Here is a 24641-nt window from a genome sequence, read left to right on the forward strand (position 1 = left end):
CACAGTACCATTTTTCAGGAGGCCGCAAGAGTATCAGTTGCCTCCTCAAGTTAAATGGAACGGTAAAGGACATCAGACTTACTTCATGTAGGCTTAAGAAAAATAAATCATTGGCTAATGGACATCTTCGTAAATCATGAAATCCCTACCTGAGAAGGCACAATGGCAGGGGATTTTAGCTGTAAGGTTGAGAGCTGAGGAAATGACTGAACATGAAGAGATCAGCTAAGGAAGCCTTAAAGACAGAGTCATAAGCTTACCAGAAAATTGATAATACCCAAGAGACTTACAATGGTTGAATAACTGTTTGATGAAGAGGAAAAATCAGGGTTCATGGGCGCTAAATGTATCCCCGGTGTAACCCATGAAGTCAAATGAATCACAAAACAGGTTAAGTCTGGTGCTCAGTGTTTTACTGGTGGAATGAAAATATTACAATATTTTACCACATACTTTGTTCTTTAAAAAAGATTATAGCAATCTCCGTCAATTAGTGCTGGAGAGGGAAAGGGAGTTCTTTAACTGGAAAGAAGTAATCCTGAGTGGCAAACTAAAGAGATCCTGGAACTGATTTTCTGTCATCTTGTACCTACTGTAGTCTATGCTATTTGCGTCACCAACAGGGAAAAATCTAATTAGAAGCTTTATGCACACATGTTACTGCCACACAAGATGTATAGTTATGGAAAACCTCAGGCCCAGGAACCTCTCTTGGAAGTCTTTTAAGGTTTTGCATTGCAGTACCTACAGACAGCACACAAGAGCTAGGGCACCGCACAAACAAATAGCCAGGTAACAGTCTGTACTTCGCAGAGCTCCTACGTCAGTTTGGTAAAAGGTAATAACAAAAAAGTAAACTAAAAATGTTGTAAAACGAAGGCAATGTAGATAGATCCATCCACCCCGAACCAACTCCATGCCCTTTAATGGCGGGATTTCTGGATTCAAAAGCTAGAGTATCAAAGATGAAGTTGTTCGGGCATATGATCTTAACATCAATGGTTGAGTTTCTGAGGAGGAAATCTGGAGTTGTCCTATGCAAGCTGGAAAGCAGAGGGACAAAAGAGACAGTAACCTCTCCCTTGAGCATGCACACACCTCCAGCAACAGAAAACTAGGGACAAACTGGAGAGGGTACTCCAGCTGGGTACTATAATACATGTATTTCATGGGGAAGTGATGGTTTACAATCAACTGCTTGTAAGTTTTAAAAGCAAAGTTAAATTCTTACATAAAATTACAATAAATGGAGTCCTAATATTGTGTGGAACAAAAAGTGTAAGGAAATCTGATACACCCTCTATATGCTCAAATTCTGGTCTTGTTACCACAAGTGGAGCTGGGTAAATCTCCTCAACTTAAAAGGCTCTTGATAGATTTTACTTCTGAGAATAAAACTATCTGCCCATCGACTTCAGCAGAGTAGTTGTGATTTATACTAAAGAAGCTAAAAAAACCCCCCAATCTGATCCTCCAAACATCTTTCACACACTTTAACATTTTAAAATGCTTCATTGCTTTCACATGCTGGAGGACACTTACACCTCATCCTGTGAATACCCCTTCTTGTTCTCTGTAGACACTCAATAGTGTAGACACTACACTTCTACAGCATATGTAAGCTACAGCACCAGAACTCAGCAAGATAGTGTAGTTCATGATTTGCCTTTTTTAAAAACCTAAAGTAGATTTTGGTTTTGCAATTCACTTCCATTCAGCTGAATTAGGGTTCAGTCATAAAGGCACTGAATGTTCTTGTCCCCCCTTGATGTAAGCGAGATGAAACCACTTGCAGGACTTGGTCCTTAAAAATGAAAGAGGAAAGGAAAGAATGAAATCCTGGATCCTCTGAGGTCAATGGGATGTCTGCTCTTCAGTACTCTTGTGCACTAATTCACTACTCATCTCTAACACAGTATTTTTTTGGCCTTCAAAGTACTTCTGTAGAGGACTCTGCCATATAGTTAATAAAAATTTCAGGAATTCGCATGTCAATATTTTTCATTATTCCACTTAAAATTGCCTCAGTCTCCACCTATACTTAATTTTGGATGAAAACTATGCAGATAGTCCCGCAAGACAGAAAGAAACATGCAAACTGTTTTCTACAGAAGATAATACTAAATACATCAACCATCATTATTTTATACAAGATTGGCCCCACCTCACACAGGAATGACAAGTTGTCTCAACAGAAAGAGTAAGAATTGGTAGGAAGAAGGAATTATTTATTATTCAGTTCTAAGTGACCTCAGTTTCACATCATGGAATTTCATTTAGTTTTTAAAAAAGATCAACACTGCTTACAGAATTCTTTAAGCAATTTTTACAAGATCACTAGTTGTGCTTTGTTAATCATCTTATTTCAGCTATTTAAATGTATCTTAACATCTTTTAGGTGCACTGGGATTCGGTATCACTTTATTCATAATCACAGAAAAAGACATATATAAATAATACAATATATAGCTCAGAAAGTCTAGAGGAAGTTATATCTTCCGTGGTTCATAATCTGACAAAAGTTCTTTGGAATTTAGCTGTACTGTTATAACTTAGTAGAACAGCACTGAAATGAGGAGCCTTAGTGTTAGATAGTCTGCTTTGTTGTGTTTGTGTAAAGGAAAGAAAGCTCAAGAGGAAAACCCATATGCAGAGGAAAACCCATACGCATCAATTCTGTAAATGCACAGTGAAAACACACGCTCACGGAAGAGTCAGTGCAGCATGGAAGTGATCTTTCAGGAGTGACATAAGGTGGAGCTTAAAGGAGCAGCTTTGAGGTATATCTAACTGGAACTACAGGTGACCAAAAACAATAGTAAGGAGCAATGGTCAGTCTTCACTTTTGTAAAATACTTCGTGGTGCTTTCACTCATCAGGATTCCTTCTTTTCCTCTACTTCTAACAGCTCATCAAGGAATTCCACAACTTCACCCTAGAAAGGATTAAATTTAACAGAAACAAGTTAACCCTGTACTACAAAATCAGTGGAAAATTTTAACCATTTTAATCAAAACAAACTGTAATAATAGGTGTCTAAATATTTTTTAACACGCTTCATACAGAAGCTAGCACAACAAGCCTATAAAATGCAAGTAAATGGCCCATACAGGGGTAGCACAAGTGCTTGCAGTGACATACAGACCTTGAAAGAAGGAAATGCTACACTTCACAGTAAATCCTCTGGTACTTTTTCAGGTATTTAAACAGACAATGAAATCCTCAGACTTAGAAAGTAGAGGCATAAATGTTTAAAGCACCTGTTAAATTAGGAAATTGCTAAAATACCATAAAACGTTAAAGAATTTTAGAAAGCTTCAAAATTCAAAAGTGTTTTGTAGAACCATAACTTTGATTTTGTATCTGTCTGCTCTAACTGTTTATGTCCTCTGTGACACCCTTCAACACACACCTTCTCCATTTTCAACCACAGATCTTCACATGCCACGCTTCAATGCAGCAAAAATGTAAAGAATGAGAGATACTAGAATGTTTTCCATACTGAAAACAAATACGTTGGGTTTAGATTCAGACCAGAAAATATATTTACAAGCTCCACTCTGCTAATACAGGGTACCAACACAACATAACACTCCAACTAACTTTATTTAAACTACTCCTGATGTAGTTATATGCCATATACCATAGTCAAATCTCTTCTTGCAGTCAAGCCTGAGTACTTTGGGATGATACAGCCCCACCAGCTGGAAGTTACTGCCTTGTCCACCAAGCTACAGTAACTGAGCTAAAACCCGTTGTAATCCCTTTCAGCCCAAGGTAACACCTTCAGTAGTGAAAAGCAAGTAGCTAATAGCAAATGTGCAGCAGCATCTCCAATTACTCAAAACTGACTGTAGCAGCCCATCTGCTGGCACCCTCAGAAATACTAGTATTTTCTGTTTTGCCTTCCATGCACAGTTCAGAAACACTGCCTGGGAGTTTTGAGATGGGAGACCCCATGGGAATGTCTGTGCATATTTTCACTTTTTGATACAACTCAAGTACTGAGCTGTAAGAGAGATGTGGATGCTCAATGTTACATTTTCAACCTTTTATTCTAATAACTACAATGTTCTGTTAAACTGTTTTAACTTAACTACCTTTTTAAAAAAACTTTCCTGTCCTTCCTTTCTCAACATAAGACCTTTTTAGAACATAGGTTTAAGGTGTCATTTATTTTTTTTCCAAAACAAATCGTCACTTTCTGATAGAAAAATATTCTGCTTGAAAATCTGATCAGCTCTTACTCACTCTCATGCTTAAAATAATGAGAATTTATAACAGTTATGTTGAAAGCAAGTCATCGTTACTTGGATGCTCATTCTCCCTCTTCCCTTCACCCCCCATTCCAAGTCTTTGTGAACTGTGTAAGGTTTCTGAGACTGCTCGATGAAGACTGCAAACAGTATTTTACAATCCTAATTAAATTTTAAGCACATTTTTGTCTAGAAAGGTATTCCTTAGGAAGACAGCACCTTCCAGACACATGCAGTTTGAGACTCAAAATTTTACAGTTTTCTATTCTGGTGAGGAAAGGGCATTAAAACCTCTATCAGTGAAAATTATAAGAGGAAATAGAGAATTTTTGTATATTTTGAATACAACAATGGTACTATGGATATGGTGATTAAAAATATTAACATCACATTTTTCAGAAGTGTGATTAGCCAGGAGAGAAATAATGAGAACTAAGCAAACAAAAATAAAAGCGGTAGGAAAGCTGGCTGAAATAACTGCTGCCCTTGTTCCCTGCTTCACAGTTCCATCTTAAAAGACTGTTGAGTTTTTGCAACTATGAAGTGGTTTTAGCAAGTCCTGAAGGATGGCAATTTATTTTGCTTTGAATTTGTTCAAAACATCTAAGTATCCAATTCAATAAAAACACAAGAAAAAATGCCAGCACTTTCATGTTCCCTACTAGTCTTCCTGGTTGCAAGAAATCTGGCAATTGGAAAACAGGAATTCAACATTTCTGCACGTTTTCCTTTGTTAGAAATATTTTGATTGCCTAAGGAGCCCAATCGTGGGAGGAACTCAATACCACTTCACAAATGCACATGAAGAAAATAGCCACTAGGTCCAACAGTCACTATGCAAAGAGTTGAAAGTTACAGAAACAGAGGCACAGAGGGCTTCAGGTCAAGTTTTATAGCACAGCTCCTAAAACTGCGGGCACAAGCATTTGGGTACCTCTTGAAGGACTACAGACAGGCAGGTCCCATTAACTTTAATTAATTCCCATTAATTAAAGAGTTACAAGACTGGGAATACAGGTGTCTCCTACAGGGGTCCCAGATCTAATTCAGACTGATTCTTTTACACCTCAGGATGATAGCTTAATGAAAGAATAACAGATATTAAAAAGGATTTATCTCCTCGGTCTACCTGCAAAGACAAGCCTCAAAGGGTAAGAGTCTGAGAGGCAGGGTGAAAGGCATAAGCATCGGTTCTATGATCTGACTGGATGACCCAAAATAAAGTATGAGGAAGACATGGGGATTTCAATATTGTACCTCAACCATACGGGAACTTAATTCAATTCATATTATTGTCATGCTCATCAGTAAGGTAGGATATTTCAGAAGACAAAGAAGATCCAGACAGAATTCAGGTTTTTTTCTTCTGGTATGTTTTCAAATCCAGAAACACGTAAGAAGCCCAAGTTTTAAATTGAAAAGGATATTTAAAAGCAACAGTATTTGAAAAAAAAAATTGACTGAAATCTGAAATCTCCAGTGCCTGAAGTTGATCTCTAAAGGAAAGTATGACAGAAGCTGTTGCGGTCTAATGAGAAGTACTGGGGAGTAAGAGAGGTTGAATTATGGCAAAAATATAAAAATAGTTGCCGAAACAATATACATACAGAAAATATGCTGTAATGCAACTGAATAATTGTCTGGATGTTGGTTATTTTTGAAAAGGCAAAAACTCCTGATGACAGTTAAAGACAAACAAAACCTGTAGTTAAAATATTTTTGCCTGTGCCTTCACGGTCAGAATGTAAAACATTTGCAAGTTGTCCATACTGTGGTTGGCAGCCTAATGAAAAGGTGATAACGCTACGCTACGTCAGAAGAGCCGATCACATTGTCACACTAGCAGCTGTGACCAGACTGATCACTGTCCTTGCCCCATTAGCACTCACTTGACACCGCATCAGGCATTTTGCATGACTGAAGTCAGCAAATATTTCACAGGTGTTCATTCCAGGGAAAAGCCTCCTGCCCGCTGATGTCTAATAACTTCATGCTGGCCTGCAGACCTGGAGTCTGAAAATGATTCTCTGATACGATTTAAGCATTCAGTGTGACAGAGTTCCTCCTGTTATCTGGTATGCTCTTTGGCTCCTACCTACCTTAATAGGAAGGACAGCAAATTTTACATGCAAAGTCAGTTGTAAACCCGTAATTCTTTCTGCTGCCAGCTACTAGAGGGGACAACAGCCATGCAGTTCTAACGCAGGTTATATAAATATGCTGCTCAGACACAGTGCTGATGTAAATCACAGTTGAGCAATACATGGCCCAAAGCGTGATGTAGCTGTCTGACTGGTAGCTAGTAAATCAGTATGTGAAGTCTGACTAAGCTCGGGGAAGAGAAGGGTTTGCCACCAGACCAGTACGTGCCTGATAGTGAGATATGCACATGTGGACTGCTTGGTCAGCCGCAGTGAAGCACATCCTCGTTAGCAAGCTGGCCCTCGGTCCACAGTCACCGCCTCCTGGTTTGCACTGGAGGCCAGGTACGCGCTGCAGGTACCCCAGCTCTGCTGGCACCCCGTGACCTCCTCCTTGTGCTACCAACCTCTCCCAGTCCGGGGAGTTCCCTCTCCCAGTCCGGGGACAGTCAGTGGAAAGTGGGAGTGACAGCAAGGATGTATGGGAAAAGATGGGACAGGTATAGCCTGAAATATGGGAGCCATGATATTGAACCGCAGCAGGGGAATGCTCCCAGACTGGTGTGAGTGGTAGGAAGAATCAGAGAAGCTGATCTGATCAACTGGAGCCTCTAATTATCTGTCAGATATGCAAACTGAGCACCCTTGGCTTAGATTAACAACTGAACAGAGGCATAAACAGAAAGACCAAGTTTTGTACCACAGTAAGTAATTCAAAGTTTTACAGAGGGTATGTGAGTAGGTGGATTATAATAAAAAATAATTGTGAAACGGACTTCTTAGTCAATCTTGAACAAGCTAACCCAGGCTAGTGAGATTGGTTCACTATTATAAGCGAACCTAGAGCATTCGAAAAAATAAGTCCTAAAAAGGAGAAAAATGCAGAACTCCTCACTTATTACCACAAGCTGAGTGTCCAAGACCAAGGTACACATTGGGCCAGGGATTGTTACTGGCCCTTCCTTATGCAACATTAAATGCTGCATTCACACACACAAAACACAACCTTTTAGAAGAAACATCTGTACTTTGGAGACTCCTAGCCAGCTATTAAAATAAACAGCAAAGAGGAAAAGCTACCAATACATGGCTCAGTTATGGCCCACTTGAAACTGATGGTCCAGCACCAACTTTTCTTTCGACAGCATTTAAAAATAGTAGCAAGCAGTAGCAGTTGTACTGCTCACTGACAGACCCAGAGGCTTTGCCTTTGGTTGCTAAGACTAAGCATGGCCTGCTGTGTAGCAAATATTAATCATTCAGGGGTCCTTGCCTCCACCTACAATCTGTTCTGTCCTTTCTCAGTGTGGACTGGAAAAGTTCTGGGAAAAAAAATAGCTTCCTTGCAATAACCCATACTTTCCACGCAGATCTGCTGATGGCCTTTTCTATAGGGATTCTACATGCACTGCAGTGGGATAGCCTGTTCTTCAGGGAAGTAACAGAGAATATTAAAATAACGGTGTTCCAGAATGAATTAAGATCTACAGAAAAATATTATTATGGACATGCTTTCATGCATGATTATCAGTGAACGAGTAAGAAACAGCCTTTATCCTCACTCATCCAACAAACTGAGCCTTAAAGAGACAATACACAAAGCATGAAGAATTGGCTGGATCTTTGTTTCCTTATAATCTATGACCTAGAAGGAAAATATTTATACCACAAAATGTCCCCCGGTTGTCCTTCACAGCAAAAATTCAGATTTTGCTGAAGTTCAAAGATCTTAATGACTGGAAACTTGTTCAAGAGTGAGAGTAACAGATTTTGTTCCCGTATGTATTGGGTATAGGTGGCAAGGTTGTGGTAGCGGGAGGGGTTGCAGAGGTGGCCTCTGTGAGGAGAGGTCAGGGCTGCCCTGTAACTAATGAGTAACTGCCCTGTAATTGCCCCAGTAGCTAATTTGAGTAACTAATGGGAGTAGTGACAAGGAGTTAGGTTAATGAAAAACAGCACATTTTGTTCAAGGACAAATAACCATCTTGCAAGAGAGAAGACAGAGGTTTGTTATGGCCGACTGTGGAGGACACATGCCCCATGGGCCTGATAGAGCCTGCAAGCGCACACCACACAGCCCACTGGCCAGTGATATTTTGGGGGGGGAACAACATTATTTCGGGATAACAGTAAGGCATGTGTCAATGAGTGGCTCAGCCTGAAAGGTTTATTCAGCCTTCGACCAAGAAAAAGTTCCTTGATCTAACGTTCAGTTAAAACACGCTAGTTCACTGTAACCACCTCAAAGCCCTCCCAGATCCTCCACGAGCAGTACAGACCAGGCTGGACATTCCTCACATTCTAGCAAGGGAAAAAAAATCCCTCAATTCTTTGTGCAGAAAAATTATTTGGCCCTTAACTTGTTTATTTTTCAGATACTTAGTCCACAGTGTGAACCACTGTCACATGCTTTTAGGGTTTTTTTTTTAATATTAAAAGAGCTTAGTTGTTCTTTACATGTATGTTAACTTCTTTTCTCAAATATTTTTCCATTTCATTTTTTAATGATATATTCTGAACGCGTAACTGTTCTCTTCCCATATACTACGGGAGATTGCAGTACACTGCAGTTATTACAATAGCATTTTACAGTAATCCCATAAATGTGCTTTCCTCCTAACATTTTTATAATGCCTATAAAACATGAGTCAACCCAGTTTCAGAGCAACTTCAACATTGCTCCTATTGCACTGAAAACAGAAGCCTTCCAGTGGCTTTGTTTCTGAGCTCTACTTAGGCTCTCTTGGCTGCTTTATGCTGCACACAGAAACTTAAGAAAATCTGGGCAGGTAAAAATTCCTCCTAATGTCAGTACCTGCAACTTGGGGACATTCTGCCATTTAAGCCCAACCGTGCTTGCAGCTTCCCATGGTAGGTGGTTTAAATGGAAGGAGGAACACCTTTGACTTAAGATACACATCCAACGGTAAAGAAGCAAGAGGGGAAAGCAGGAAGCTTCCGGAGAGCCAGCCACATGGGCAGTATCTCCACTAGGAAATGATGATGAAAAAAAGCTTTTCTTTTTTCTTTAAAAAAAGTGTATGTCAAACAGTGACCATAACAATGCCAATTAGCTGCCAACTCTCTCTGAAATAGATGCCACCAGCTCTTCCCAGTGTAGCGGTGCTGTTGTAGCCACGTTGGTCTGAGGTTACAGGCAGGGCAGGGTTTATAGGTCTGCATTTACAACTTGCTGTTACTTGCACTTCTATAAATCATTTGAACATATGCAAAAAGTGAGTTAATAAAGCTGAAAACATGTTGTTAGCGATTCCTGAACAGAAAAATAGGCTGAATTCAGATTATTATTTGCTATCAGTAGTCCACTGGGCCCTCGTGCTTTGATGCTATTCCATATGTTCTCTTTCCACCAGTCACATTAGTTCAACGCTTATTCTCCTTTGCATCACGGTTAGGAATAAAGCATTTGAATTTCAGCTACTATACAAACAGACACACAGATTATATACAAATAAAAAGAACAAGATGCCAAAAAGTGGGTCAAAGCTGCCAACAGTTTTTCACCTACTGATTAAGTACTGAAAGAAAAATCACATTGTAGGATCATCCCAGCCAAATACTTGTGGTTCTTATGTAATTTAGAACAGCTAAGTAGCTATCCCTGAAAAAAAATTCCTCAAGAACACTGACTTTATGGGCCAGAAACATGTCTCATACAATCACTGTAATGCTGAGGTTATATCTACACTAGATGAGTATCTGGCTCTTAACGGCATTTCAGTTTGCTATTTAAATCTGTGCAATACTAGGACTTATATCTATTATAGCCTTTATGCATTACACATCTGAACAGAAATCAAAAAGCTTGACTATCCATGGCCAACTAAGATGACAACACTGTGTAATGTTCTTTTAACTTCACTGCGGAAAACTGCAAAGATATTTAATAAAAAGTAATTTGTAGCTAGTTGGCGCTAATATTCTCTGTCACCTCTACTGTGTTAAATGTTTGAACTAGAGTTTTTCATTTCCTTGTGGAAAAACATTAATAAAGTAACATGAACGGGACAGTATTTCTTGTAGTGACATATGCAAAAATCATTACTGCATGTTCCAGCCTCTGCAATTACTGCAATATATTATTGGAAGAAGCCACATGTTCTCACTCTGCTAATGGGATTTAAAAAGACACATGGATGATCTGGGATACAGGAGCACTGAGAATTGTGAATAAAGTGAGATTCTCCACTTGGGAATAATGACATATTCACATAGGAAGAGATCCTTTTGCCACATCAATCCTTCTGCTTCACTCAAGGAAAGAGAATGATTTTCTTCTGCTTTATTTTATGGGCTTGTTGGCCCACAAGCAACTTCACAGACAGCAAACATGGACCACAGAAACTCACAAAAGGTATGGCCTATGGCTCAAGAAGCACATGGTTTAAATAAACAGAGTGCACTAAAAAGAGAGGTTGCCTCCATCCTTAATGATTTTTAATAAAGCTTTTACCATAACACCTTATATGGGTTTTTCATCAGTTTTCAGCATTCCTATAGAATAAACTTTTCTATCCGTGCCAGGAGAAATATGAAAAAAAAAATTCCACTTACACTACCAGGTCCTGCCCATATAGCAGAAACTGCAAGGTAGCGATTTTACCTTTGTGCTATTCCTGCTCTGTCTGGACTCCCTGGAAGGCTCCTGCAGCCAAAGAGAAGTTCTGGTAGCCAGGGATTTATGAGTTCACTACCAAAAGCCAGAGCCAAGCCAGAGGCATGAACGGCCTCCATCCCTCCCAGGTTCTTCAGCCCTAGTAAGTGAGGGCACAGAAGCCCTTCAGGTTTTCCTCGGGAGAAGAGGATGATAACTTTCCTAATACCATGAGAGTGCGGGGTAGGGATATCTGTGGCATGATCAGGCCCAGCAATTTTTCTTGTTTAACCCAAACATATAATCCAGTGTAATGTGACTTCCTTGACACTTCCCCAAAAGTTTAGTTGACATTTCCACTGTACTTCCCTCCTGCAGATTGCAAGGTCATTTATAATTGCACCAGTATTTATTATATACACAGTGCTTGAGGCTGAAGATTGTTTCTCTAATCCCTTCTTGTAACAACATATGGGGAAAGCCCTCACAACAGACTGGTTCTCCCCTTCCTTAATTACTCATCCCTGTGTTTTGAAGCAACAGATGTGAAAGAAGGAAAAAAATTACAAATTAAGTTTATGCCTAACATAGGAAAACATTATGGGCAAAGCACAAACCAACAAGGGAATATAAAACAGTGCTCAATTATTTCCCACCCTGATGAAAATCCATACAGACTAGCCCTCATCTAAGCTTAACATTGTAACAAGCTTATTAAATTGTCTTTCACAGAGTTTTATCACAATGGAAAGTCTTCCTAAAGTCTAGTAACATTGCAATGGAATTTCACGTATAGAATGTTTTCAGGTCACTAGCATACTGAAGGCAGCACAGACATGTTATTACTTCTCCACTGTAAAATATTATCTCTCCCTATGTGCTGGATAACACAAAAATCGCAAAGGTGATTTCATTTTTTAACATTAGCCATCTTTCTTTTTTCTACCTAAAAAAGACCTTAGCAGTGCTCATTACAAGTACCCTGCCCCATGCCATAACTTAACATAGCTCTTTGCCAATGCCAGCAACAAACTATTCCATCATTTGAAGATTTTTTTTAAACCTTTAAATGAAAGGTTCTGAAAACAAAGCAAAACAAAAGGCAATCCAAAGCCTCCATGATTTATACTTTAATTTCAGCTGTGGGAGACAAGGAAATGCCCTTTCAACAATTTAACTACTTTTCTTGCACAAAAAATCCACTTTACATATTTCCAGTCTAATAGTAGTCATTATATGTTATTTGGCCATGAATTCCAACCATTTAAGAAGCAAGACTGGGTGACCAAAATGTTACTGTGCAGAAAAAAATAACAGATAACAAGACTTCATTTTGACAAAAATTACAATTTAGGTGGTTACTTCTGGACAAAATTATAAGGATCTTTAAATGTAATTTAAACAACATTTCAGAAAAAAAAAACAAACAGAAAAACGTTGGGTTTAAATATATATACTACTTCTCTGCCCCCTGGTGTTATATCTTGCAAAGTGGATTTTCTTTTTTTGTGGGCTGAGTGCATTATATTTACCTTTGTGTTAATAGTGCCCATATTTTTTTAAATGGTACGTGATGTTCTTTGGGTTTGTTTCTTATATTCCATTTACAAAAGAAAAATTTACGAGAAATTGGTCACGGTTACAAGAATATTTTTCCCTATTAGCTAAATCCTGGAATTCCATCTATGTATCATCTTCACTTTAATGTAATTGCTGTTTTTTTGACCACAACTTCCTTTCTAGAAAACTCACCTCATCATCATCCATCAGATGTTCCTTTGCGAATTCATACATTTCCAACTGGAGTGTGGTTATGTTGTGGTATCGAACTGCCTCCTATCAAAAATCAGAATTTCCATGTTACTTTACGGTAGCAAGACAGGGGAGTTTCATCACACATCACCTGAAACTATTCCAGTGAAGTCAGACCCACACTTAGTAGAAGGTAGATCCCAGGGGGGGTTAAAATGTTTGAGAAAGGAAACAGCAGAACAGCAAGCAGCGTATCCAGTGTCTTCTGTGGATCCTTCTAAGGCTCCATCGGTGTAAGAAGAACAAAGCACTTTCCTCTTTCTCATGTTTCAAAGCATTGGCGAGTCTGAGAATAAGGAATGAGACTGCCAGAGCTGAGGAGCAGCCTGTGCCTGCATTCCAGAGGGCTTTGGAAGTGAGAAAGCCTCTGTCTCCCTGTGCGCTGTGTATGGCGGCAGGCAGTTCTGGGAAAAAGAGCTATTTTGCTCTTTTGCATGATAATGACTCACAACCCCGGCCTGAGTCTGGGGTAGGGAAATTCTGCACGGTCACCCACCTGTCCCTCCTCACTTCCCTGGCTGTTTGCCTGGACAGCACAGTTTATCTCAGTTACCTACTCTTGTATTTGTGAATACCAACAGTAATCTACTTTGATTATCCCATTTAATTCTTTTTGAGGAGGAAAACAGGAGAATTCCTCTTTCACAAGAACATCTAAAGCTTAGTGCCAGACCCAGATGCTGCTGTCACCCCGTTACCACTCTGTGAAAATAAAGCAGAGGCATTGTGGTTTTCATGGCAAGTGATTAGGACAGCAAGCAACTTCGGTTCACAGAATTACAGAATCACAGGTTCAGTTACGTGGATCAAAGTACACGAAAATACAGCTGTGTGCATTTAATATATATTTAAAAATTAAATTATCTGTAGTCCCCAGCTCCTGAGAAGTTACCAATGAAACATTCAGAGTTCATGTGTAGGGCCCGCTGTTTGCTTCAGCTAGGTTAACTTAAATGACTTCCACAGGGAAGTCATGCCGTAAGAGAAAGAGAAGGCACTAAATTGAATTTGTGGAACATGTATTGCTAATGACTAACTACTTGTACAGCACATACCACTGATGCCTAAGGAGTCACTCAGGTGTCACAAAGCAGTTAATTCAGTTGCATTACATAAATCCTGGTAACAGGAAATGACAGAAAATCCAACTTGATTGTCAAGAGTCCAGGCTGCAGGACTCCAGAAACACAGCAAAGATGCTTTTATATGTAAAATTTCCTTGGACATGGAAGTTCAAGAACAGCATAGAAACCCATTTGTAGAGTCATTTGTCAAAGACAGATCACAATCATTGCTGGATGGACTGATGTTTACTGTGGGTTCTTCGCAGCAAGCATTTTAACTGAGATAATTAGGTGCAATATGGTCGTGAGCCTTTTCCCATCACCATCCACCCAACTATGTTCTAAATTGAGTAAGTGGAAAGTGGGTTTAGCTGGGCTTATCATATCTGGACATATTCCAATGCACACGGAACCTGAAATAACAAGCAGGTGGGCAACTACATGTTGGCAAATAATAAGTGATTGACAAAAGCTCAAATGTCACCAGAGTGATCTTTTCATCAGGAGATTTCAGGGGCCAGCTGCTTTATTTATCAAGGTAGGTAAAGATATAAATATAAGTAAGTGGCAGACAAGGACCAGCGTGAATTTACTCGTCATATCGTATCATAGCCTATTGTAGTATATTTCGACACAAAGGGAGGAACTATAATGACATTCACTGCCTACATTACATAGTACATCTCCGTGTACAACTTTCTGTATGGTGTTAATAAAAACAGTATGTGTTTTAACTCCAGAACCAATAGATAACCCCCACTTTCGCAACCTCTGACCCAGTGAGTTTCAGGGAAATATCTGAATTTGTCTAGAATGCATTTTAAGTAATTCACCCACCGATCTGGGCTGAAAATCCTCTTCTTTAAGTCCCCATTTGTCTTTGTGGTACTGATAATAGACCATGTTCTGTTTCATTACTTCATCTTTCTGGTCAAACAGAAGGTAACTAGCAGCACAAGAAGCTGCATTCTTCATGTCATTCACTAATTAATAAACACACACAAAAAAATCCAGATAAGATAAATGAACAAATTTGTAATATTATCTAAGCTCTGATAAACTCAGATGGAACCAGGACCCATTTTCTACCTCCCCACCAGCTGCATAGAAAAAAAAAAAAAATTGCTTCCCAGAAAGGATATGCTGGTTTTGTGTTCTGAAACAGGTAAGGCCATGACTCAGAAATGGGGACTTACCTCTGATGGTTTTCTATGAAAACCCTAACCAAATGTCCCTCCCAGGTATCCCAGTATCAGTGAGGTATCAGCCCACAGCTTGGTGATCCCCACTGGGGCATTCATTAAAAAAACAAACAAAAAAATAAATTAAAAACACCCCACTTGTTTGTCCTAGAATTGACAAAGAGGGAAAAGTCAATGTGTAAAACGTGTAGTCAAACAACATAAGCAAAAGTCATTAATGGCTTGATTCTGCATAGCTGGATGTGTCTTCCCTTTGGTGTTGGAACCTGAAGGAGTAGCTGTAAGGGCTACGTGTGTTCTTTACAGTGCAGGTAGTTCCTCAAGAAACCACAAAATTCACTGAATGATTTACCTATCAAATGTGTAATCACTGAGCACCAGAACACTACAATTTCTGTTAAGTGGTCCCCTCTTTCTTCAAAACCCATTTAGCCCCATGTGCCCCATTCTAACAGGATTATAAGAATCTACTAGGAAAAAGCAAATGGTATAAAATACTCTGCACGTTTGTCTGTGGAAGAAATTCTAAACAGTAAATTGAAAATTGAGTATTTATTCAACAGAATACATGGTGTTATGTTAAATGTGCTGCCTTGAAGTCACCATCTTTCTTCTCTCTAACTGAATGAGTTAAGAGGTTTAAGAAAAAGCTTCTTGTTAGAGCTATACATTCAGCTGCTTAACAACCATGTGGGCCTGACAGCTTGACCACCATGGCTTTTTGGCACAAACCATGTTTTTTTTGTACACAGATGTACAAAATGGGTCTGTGCCACTGCGCATGTTCCAATGTACAGGAAGCAGCTGACACTGTTTACTCTAACATGGTATATTATGAGTTACTTCAAAAAGGCAGAAGAGTTGGTGTATCATTTAAACATCTAAAATAAATATGATGAACAATTATTATCTAAATGAAACTCTGAAAAATGTAAGCAATTTGTGCTGGCAGTAGGTATCATATAAAGAATGAAGGGCAGTGATGGATCAGATCACACTTACTCTGTAACTGCCTCATTTTTCCAACACCCGAGTGGAGACCAGTCACAACTACGCGTAACTTAAACAGAGGGGCCTGCCGTGGGCAAAATCCAGCCCTCATGGGACTTATGTTCAGCAATTTATTTTGTCATGGACAATTTTATAAGCACAGGCTCTATACATAACGTTTATGTCCCATGTCTGTTAACTACACTTATACAGGAAGAAAGACGCCAGGCAGCTCAGACTTTCTGTCCCAGAACAGGTTAAAATGCAGATTCTGGAAGCCACTATTTATATTCTAAAGCATTGTAACTAGAGGGAAAAGATTATGAATGGAGACTGTCCCACATCCCAATGTTATTTAAGAACATTAAATCACTACTTACTTTTATAATAAGCAAACTGCAAGTAATGGTACATGGTAGCCACAAATTTCTCAACAACAAAGCCTCCTATAATGGGCGTCAGATTACTCTCACACTGCACTTTGCATGCAAGGACTTCAATATAATGATCTAGAAGGAAGAAAACAACAACACAGGATATGGATAGCGCACAGTGAATTGTTATAACCCCTCCCATTAGCTACCCATTAAAATTTGGCCTTATAATGCTCTCCTGGGTCCTGTGTATCTGGATCTTGCTGCTTGGAAGTACTGAGCATGTACAACTCCATCTGAAATAGGTATCAAGTACTGGTACTCAGCCCTTCTGTAAAAATTAGCGCGGTCTGGACTTGACATGTATCAAAGCTGCAATTCCAGAGAACTAAGCAGTTATGTTTCACTGACACCTACAGGCAGTCTGTGGTGATAGGTTTTATATAAAGTTACGGAGTATGGCATTATTTCCTAACTGTGAACTTAACACTGCTATTTTTTTTTTAATTTTGAGAGCCTTTGCAATTTCATTAAATTATTGCATGAATAAGGTCCACATGCTGCTGAGTACAACTGTGCCACAGAGAAATACAGCAGGTGATTGCAAAATAAACCTCCAGAGATGGCCACATTTTGTGCCTGCAGTTTGGAAGTTCTAAAAGAGAAGACAGACACGAATACGCTGCTCATTACAGAACAACTTTCAGCCAGAAATATTTAAGTTCACAAGCTTATCCGGTCTACAAAAGATTGGTCCAATGGGATAGGACTAGAGGTTATCTTATCTTCAAGAAAACACATTCTGAGAAAACCTTCCCTCAAAGAATTACAAGCGTTTTCAGGATAGATCACATTAGACAACAACACCGAACAGAAACATTTAAAAGCCCTAGTTTCCCTGTTAGCCACATTTGACTGGTGAAAGCAAGTTATGGAAGCCTGTGCAGCAAGTCTTTGACCAAGACAAAAGGACAGCAAAGGCCCCTGCCCTTGTTTTAATTTCTGACAAGTCCTAACATGAAGAATGCTGAAGCTAACTAAAAATGATTGGCCAAATGAAATGACCAGACCTGTCTTTTGCAAGAGCAGTGGAGTCTTCAGACACAGCAGTGTTCAATTCAAGCCAGCACTTAAAGCCAGCGATGCAAGTTCCTCAGTGAAGAGATCCCATTGCATGGGATCTTGCATGGCTACTAGCATGGCTACTAGCATGGCTACAGTAGTAGCATGGCTACTACTAGCATGGCTACTACTAGCATGGCTTTTGGAAGCCAGCTGGCTTCCAAACATAACTCATTGCTCAGGGATAAATACGTACCTGGCGCAATCATCAAATACTTCTGGTTAACGTTTTTTGCTACCTCTGCTTTCTGCAGTAAAAACCTTGGAGGCAGGATATATCTTTGTGGAGCAAGAGCACACTTCAGCCCAGGCAGTACAAGCAAATTTGAATTGTCTTACCTCAGGAACAAAATGGTTGAAATGCATGCACATGGCCGTGATGACATCATGCACTAACTCCTACCTTTCCTTCTCACCACAACTGCTGGAATTGTCCTTTTATTCCAAGGAGGAAGAGGAAGGATGACAGCAAGGGCCAATTGCAGCTGAGCATGGACACTGTACTCTTTACAGTGGCTTGGGGGTTATCCTGATGTCAGGGCTCTGACCCACTGGGGAAGGAAGCCTGTGTTTCTTGCTTTACCTCCTGTGATTTGACCTTCACTCCTTATCTGCTGTCCTAGGCCCCTGCTTGCTTTGCCCAAGAGTAAAACAAGGGTTGAGGAATAGCCTGCAATAGCTGTTCGATGTCAGCTGTACTGGTGGATACCAGTTCCACACTGTGAGAAACTGTGGAGCTGCTCATGTATCAAGGTATTTCACAAAAGTTTCCCCTCACCAACACATCTGATGGCTTTAGGACAAAAAGTTGGGCTGGTTTTCCTTCTGGCAACTTAGAAAGTCTGCTACATTTTTCATGTTTTTAAGTTTGTTGAGAAACCATGCAGGCATTCCCCACACCAACAGTATCAACAGCACTGAGCCCAGAGCACTGGAGAAATGCACTGTTTCTTTTGCTACCAAGGAGCATAGAAAATGTGTATGTGCCATTTTGACAGCAATCAGAAAGGTGGTATCTCTTCTTCTTTGCAAAGCAATGAATTTTTACTTTTAAGCTACACACTAAAGAAAAAGAAATCTTATCTGCTAGCAAAACTCTGGTGTAGGAAAGATGAAAAATAGGCAACAGAAACTTGTCGTATTTATGAGAAAGGAGATAAGTAAACCACAAAGCAGATTTTGAAGGCAGGCTAACCACTGAGCCTCAAAGACAGCCAAACTGATACTGAAATGGTGGTCGAGAGACCTGTCTGGATAACTGTTGCTAGCTGGATGGAGTAATTGTTATTACTTATGCATCTATTTTATTCTGACACACAACTTTCATGTTAATGTAAGAACTCTCTGTTCTGATTTTCTGACAGCCCTCATTTATGTTACTGAAAAGAAGAAAAAAGTAAACCAGAATTCAAGCAGTTCTCAGTGAATCTAATAAACTCATATTGGCCCAAACTGAGCAGGGGGCACCATGTGCGTTTCACACTGCAAACTGAGGAAAAGGACTTTGGTAGCCAATCCCACGGATAAACTGAAATGCAGTTTTGGGGCATCTTTCCTTACTGTTTCCTAACCACTCACCTGCAATGGAGAGATAGAAGTCTTTAAAATCTTTGATCTCTCGGGAGCCTTCACAGGCTGCTGTACAGTCATCGTAGGCTTTGAAGAAATCGGGAAGAGCCAGTTCCATGTCCGAGATGGACGTTCGCCAATTGTCACCGTTGTATGCTCTCACAGCCCTAACAAACAGATTCTGAAAAATTGGCAGGACTGAAACCCAGCAGTAACTGATCTATGGAAAGCTGTGTGTAAATTCAAATGCAGTAAATTATGTCTCTGCATTTCTGGATTCCTATATAAGCTGTTATCCAATTAAGATGAGGACGACAAATTTTCAGATCAACAGACAAACCTGCTGGACAGAGGGAACAATGTGAGTCTAAAGCACAGGTTTTGACACAGATTTTCAATGGACTCTTAACCCCAAATGTCCAAGTTCTTTTAAGCTGTGCTGCTACAGCACTCATGCATTTGAATAACTCTATGCACCTGCTTAGCTCCAGTAGTGATCTGCACGTAGTAGCTTTCAGGTGTGCCACTGTCTATGATTTACTGTGACTTATGGAACAGTGAAAAGCAGAAGAGGCGAGAATTACTGAACGCATCAAGAAGGCAGAACAGAGATGGAGGAAAACAGCAAGAAGGAAAGAGGAGTAAGAACAGAGAACACGTAAGCAAATGAGATCTTTGACTCTCACCCAATAAGAGAAGTAATAGAACAATTCCAAAAGACCAGACTCTGAATAAAAAGCATACCTCATAAGGTTTTGTCTCCAAGTCTTTAATATGCTCCTCAGCATCAGGTATGCTCTTATAGTAGGCCATATTTCTTTGCATCATTTCATCATCTGGATGCTTCAGAAGAAACGTGTGAGCTGCTGCAATAGCTTTTGGAAGGTTATTAGCCTAAACAGGGACGGGAAGAAGAGGAAGGCAGAAAAAAGGGTAATTGGAAAAAAAAACTTAAAAGTTTCTCAGTTTTTGTCAATGAACTTTCCTGCAGCCTCTATATTCCCAAACTTACTTCTACTGAAACCACAGTCTCAGCAGATACAACCGTACAGTAAAACTGATAGAATTCTTCTCAGTTTTACTACTAGCTGCATCACTAGGAACATTTCATTGTTTTGTTAATTTTATTTTAAAAATCGATTATTGTTGCAAATAGCATAGATTTCTTCCCTTTCCCCTGCCCTGTCCATAAAGCTGACAAGGCACAAGACTATGCTGTTGCTCCTGTGTGGGGTTAATCTCGTAGCAATTACTGGTGCTAACCTATGGATACTGGGCAGGAGTCATCGCTTACCATTTTAACACAGTGTTTATGTCTCTTATTTGCCTAGCAGCACAGAAGGCAATATCACAATCATGTATCTTCCTGATGGCGTTACGAAGCTACAGCAAACAGCAGGGACTTGCTTAATAACTGTGTCCTAATGTACTGTGGCATTTTCTGTACCCATTTTAAAACGAATTTTAAAGCCCGTTAGAGATACTTTGTGAAGTGTGTATTCCTCATTTCCAAATGCATGTGCAAAATACGTATGTACTTCTGTGTCCCTGCATTTGTATTTTTTATTTTCTGTATATACACGTATTTTTATAAAGTATATAGTATCTATACACATATTTAGGAAGAGCGAGAGAGAAATTAAAGAAATGGTAAAAGCTTTTCCCCTGTAAGCCAAGATCCATATCAACCCATTCAGCATCCTAATATGTAGGTGATAGAGTTCCACCTCCCATCTGAAAGAGCCTATGGAAGTGTACGTATAAAACTATGAGCAAGAATCACACACACATATGCACATGCACTCTTCTGTTTGCATCTATAAATCAGTACCCTTTCATTTCAGAAAGAAACATGAGAGACGACTATATCAAAGAAAGACTTCAACCCTAACATGAGCTCTTGCTGCTGTGCTGCTCTAAGTGTCCCGGCACTGGAACTCTGCCAGCAGCCCTTCCTGGCTCTTCCAAAACTATGTGCTTCCAGTCAGCCCAGAGAGTGCTAAACACAAACGGAAATCTCAGCTGCACTTTCGTCAAATGCCTGGCTTCTTTTGTGCTTTATGCTTTAACCCTGTTTGTTGGTAGGCTGATAGGTCTCTCATTTCTCCTTGGTCCGTAATTCACTCTTGGTTTAAATTTTCACCACTAAAAAAAACCAAACCAAAAAAAGGTTTTCTACAAACACGTTCCTAAGTGAACTCAGCGGCCATGAGAAAGCTCCCTCCAGAGGAGCAAGCAGCAGCACAGAAACATCTACTCCCAGGATCCAAGACGTGGCAAAATTTCACTGTTGAACCCACGTGAATAAACGCATGGTGACTCTAAAAAATTACATAAAGCATTTCCCTCTGCCTTATTCCTATATTCTAAATGCCGTTGGAGGGGTGGGGGGTGGGGGAAGTGACATTCCTTTCTTCCAAAAACCACCAGCCAGGAAAAAGTAGGAAAAAGTCCTTTGTACGTAGCAGTCTGTACCTCGAGAAGGCCCATTCAGAACTCCCCAGGTGAGTGACAAGAGCTCAGAGCTGGACTACAATCTAATGAGAAAGACAGTATAAACAACTGACACTAAAGGCAAAACCACCAAACGGCACCGCACAAACCGACTGCAAATGTGGCTGAAAACCAGTTTAAAGGGAGAGGGAGGGGCTTCTCCCATTTCCCTCTCACATTCCTGCCTGCCAGTTACTTAACTGTACCACAAACAGTAAGCAGGAATGACTTTTGCTCTCATCTGCACATTGCAAACTTTGTACGTACCACAAGGGGGGAAAGTAAGAAGGACAAGAAACGGAAACGTTTGTGGTGATGGCATTTTGGTATCCCTGTGTGGCTTTGAGAATGCAAGGAGCGCTTGCCCACTCTGTTATTCAAAAGCAATGTCCCCTGTTTGATACCTTCTGTTCTGTGTGTGCAGAGGCTTTCACGTAGAAAGGTAAGTCCTTCTGCAGGGTGTTAGGGAGGACTTGAAGTGCACGGAATTATGCCGGTGCGTGTGTGGCTACTGTTCCTGTCTTATGAGAACATATTTCCCTGCATCCGATGGTGTAATTTGGGAAAAGCATTGAATATTTTCCTGAGAAAACAGCACTGCTACAAAGAAGACACAGCAACAGTTAGGAAGATGTGTTATTTGCAAGCAGCAACCTGAAAAAGAATGCACAAGCATACCACCCTAGATAATGTATCCTGGGATATGCTGGGAGTGAATCCCCCAAAGAGAAAACAGTCTAACCAAGGAGTTCAGCTTGTTTTCTCCCCACACAGATGTCCCACTGATTGGAAATGCAAGTAACTGCAGTATCTGAGGGGATGGCATGAGGGCCGGACCTTGATTTAGAGAACAGAAGATGAAGAGGAGGAGGAGGAGGAGGAGGGAGAAAATGGTCAGTTAGATCCTGGACAGAAGGATGACCAGGAGCGAGAAAAGCGGGATGAAATCTGTTAGGGGAGGTGTGTGTCCCCAGCCTTGGCTGAGCCAAGAGCAAAAAGTAAATACCATTCCAGGGCCAGCATTAGCATCACGCTTCAGCAGCCAATTTTTGTTTCCTTCCTTTCTTCCTTCCCGCGGCTGTAACAGAAGCGGAGTTTTGCAGGCATCAGGCTACCTGCGAGTCACAGGCTGGGGGCTGCTGCACTTGGGAGAAGAGAGCAAGTGAGGAAGATGGACACGCCGAGGGAGAGGAAGCAGCAAAGAGCGCTCGCACTAGCAGAGCGGGGACGTGAAGGGACTGAAAAAGGTTTTGGAGAAGGTTGGGAGAAAGTCAGGGGGACGGAAAGATGCGAGGGGCAGGGGTCAGAACAGCATAGCTATGGGACAAGGAGGCCGGGCCCGGTGGCAGAAGTGGAGGGGCCATTCGAGGGCAGGTGCTGCCCAAGTTGTGCAAGCCCGGGTGAAGAGCGAGGTGGACGGTAGTAGGTGAGCAAGCAGGGGGAAAGAGAAGGCAGGCGGTGGTTCCGCTGTGGGTTCCAGGCGGTGGGTGGAAGGAAGGGTGTGAAAGAGTTGTGAGGGAGAAGCCGGTGGTGTGCAGGGTGGGCAGTCCGGGAGGGCAGGGAGTGTGGGTGTGGAGCAGGGAGGGGGAGAAGTGTCATTGGGGCGTGGGAGACGTGTGAGGTAAAGCGGTGCGGAGGGGACGCTGGGGAAGGAGGGTCGGTGGGAGAGTGAGGTGCTCCGCAGGCCCGTCAAGAAGTCATCAGGACAGGAGGCTTTTCCTGCCCTGGGCACCCGGGGCAGCCGCGTCCACGGAGGCTGTGCAGGGACACGCCACACTGTCCCCCTCTACCACGATACCTCTGGGATCGCTAACAGGCACGCTTGGCTTGGCTTGGCTGGAGGGTGACACTGCACCAGGACAGACTTTGGGGATCCGAAGCTGCAGGGGCAGCAGAGGTAGGGCGGAGAGATGGGACAGGAGGGGAGGGGAGGACGGACGAAGGGCCGGGCCTCACCTTGAAGTAGGCGAACTGCAGGTACTTGTAGGGCTCGCGGCGCTGGAAGTCCTCGAGCAGGTCGCGGCCGGGCTGGGCCTGGCGGAAGGCGGGCAGCCCCTGCTTGCAGCGCCGCAGGCACTGGGCCCGCCGCAGCACCCCGGCCAGGAGGCGCAGCTCGGTCAGCGCTCCCCCGGCGGCGGTGGCGGGCCCGAGGGCGGGGGGCTGCCCGGCGGCGCTGCAGTTGCGGTGGCAGAAGGCCTCGCTGTCGCGCAGCAGGCGGTAGAGCCGCATGCTGACCTCCAGGTAGTTGACGCTCTCGGGCCAGTTCTCGGTGCTGTACTGATCCAGGCCGTAGCGGTAAGCGGACTCGAGCGGCATGAGCTCGTCCCGCGGGAAGCTGCGGAAGCTGTAGCGCTCGTACTGCGCCCCCGCCGCCGCCAGCAGCGCCGCTAGCGCCAGCCACATGGCTGCGCCTTCGGCCGCCGCCCGGCCACCACGTCGCTGCCACGGCGAAAGCGGAGCCGCGGGGCCAGCGCCGGCGGAGGGGTCGGGGGAGGTGTCGAGTCGGGGGGCGGGAGAAGCCGGCCCGGCCCCGCCCAGGGGAGGGAGTACGCGGCCGCGGGGGAAAGGGGGTGGTGGGGAGATCGTGGGCGGGGTGGGGCGGGGCGTGGGGGCTAAGGGCGGCGCTGTCGGGGGTGCTGGTGGGGGTCATTGTGCAGGGCAGTACCCTTAAGGTGCCCGACCTTGGAAGCTAAGCAGCGGTGGGCCCGGCTACTGCCGGGATGGGAGACTCCCTCCGCCCGGGGACACCTTTTTTTCGCCTCTGCCTCTGGGGGCTTTTTCCCTTCTTCTCTTGCCCTGGATGGCGTCGTCCTCCTTCTAACGCCTCCTCGCACACGACGTGGAACTTGGCCGCACGGGGGACGTGGCTGTCGGGCCACCTCCCGCCTCCTTTCTGTCCCGCCGGCGGCGCGGGCTGCAGCGTCAGCGCCTGCGGGGCTGGGCTGGAGCCGGGAAGATGCATCTTCCCCCTCCTGGGGTGGGCGGGGGGGTGGAAGTGTGCGA

The 24641-nt window shown here is 42.3% G+C and overlaps 1 protein-coding gene across 1 annotated transcript; it reads right to left on the reverse strand.

Moving 5' to 3' along the window:
• Positions 1-2207: 2207 nt before the first annotated feature.
• Positions 2208-24140, reverse strand: CRTAP (cartilage associated protein). The gene is made up of 7 exons (XM_072853735.1): positions 23595-24140; positions 19890-20039; positions 19155-19326; positions 16461-16589; positions 14726-14871; positions 12765-12848; positions 2208-2935 (listed from the first exon to the last, which is right to left on the reverse strand). Exons 1-7 carry the CDS (start codon positions 24039-24041, stop codon positions 2876-2878), a joined length of 1188 nt encoding a protein of 395 aa, XP_072709836.1. The 5' UTR covers positions 24042-24140; the 3' UTR covers positions 2208-2875.
• Positions 24141-24641: the final 501 nt, after the last annotated feature.

This window comes from Ciconia boyciana, chromosome 2 (assembly GCF_034638445.1).
Source record: "Ciconia boyciana chromosome 2, ASM3463844v1, whole genome shotgun sequence".
Classification (NCBI taxonomy): Eukaryota; Metazoa; Chordata; class Aves; order Ciconiiformes; family Ciconiidae; genus Ciconia; species Ciconia boyciana.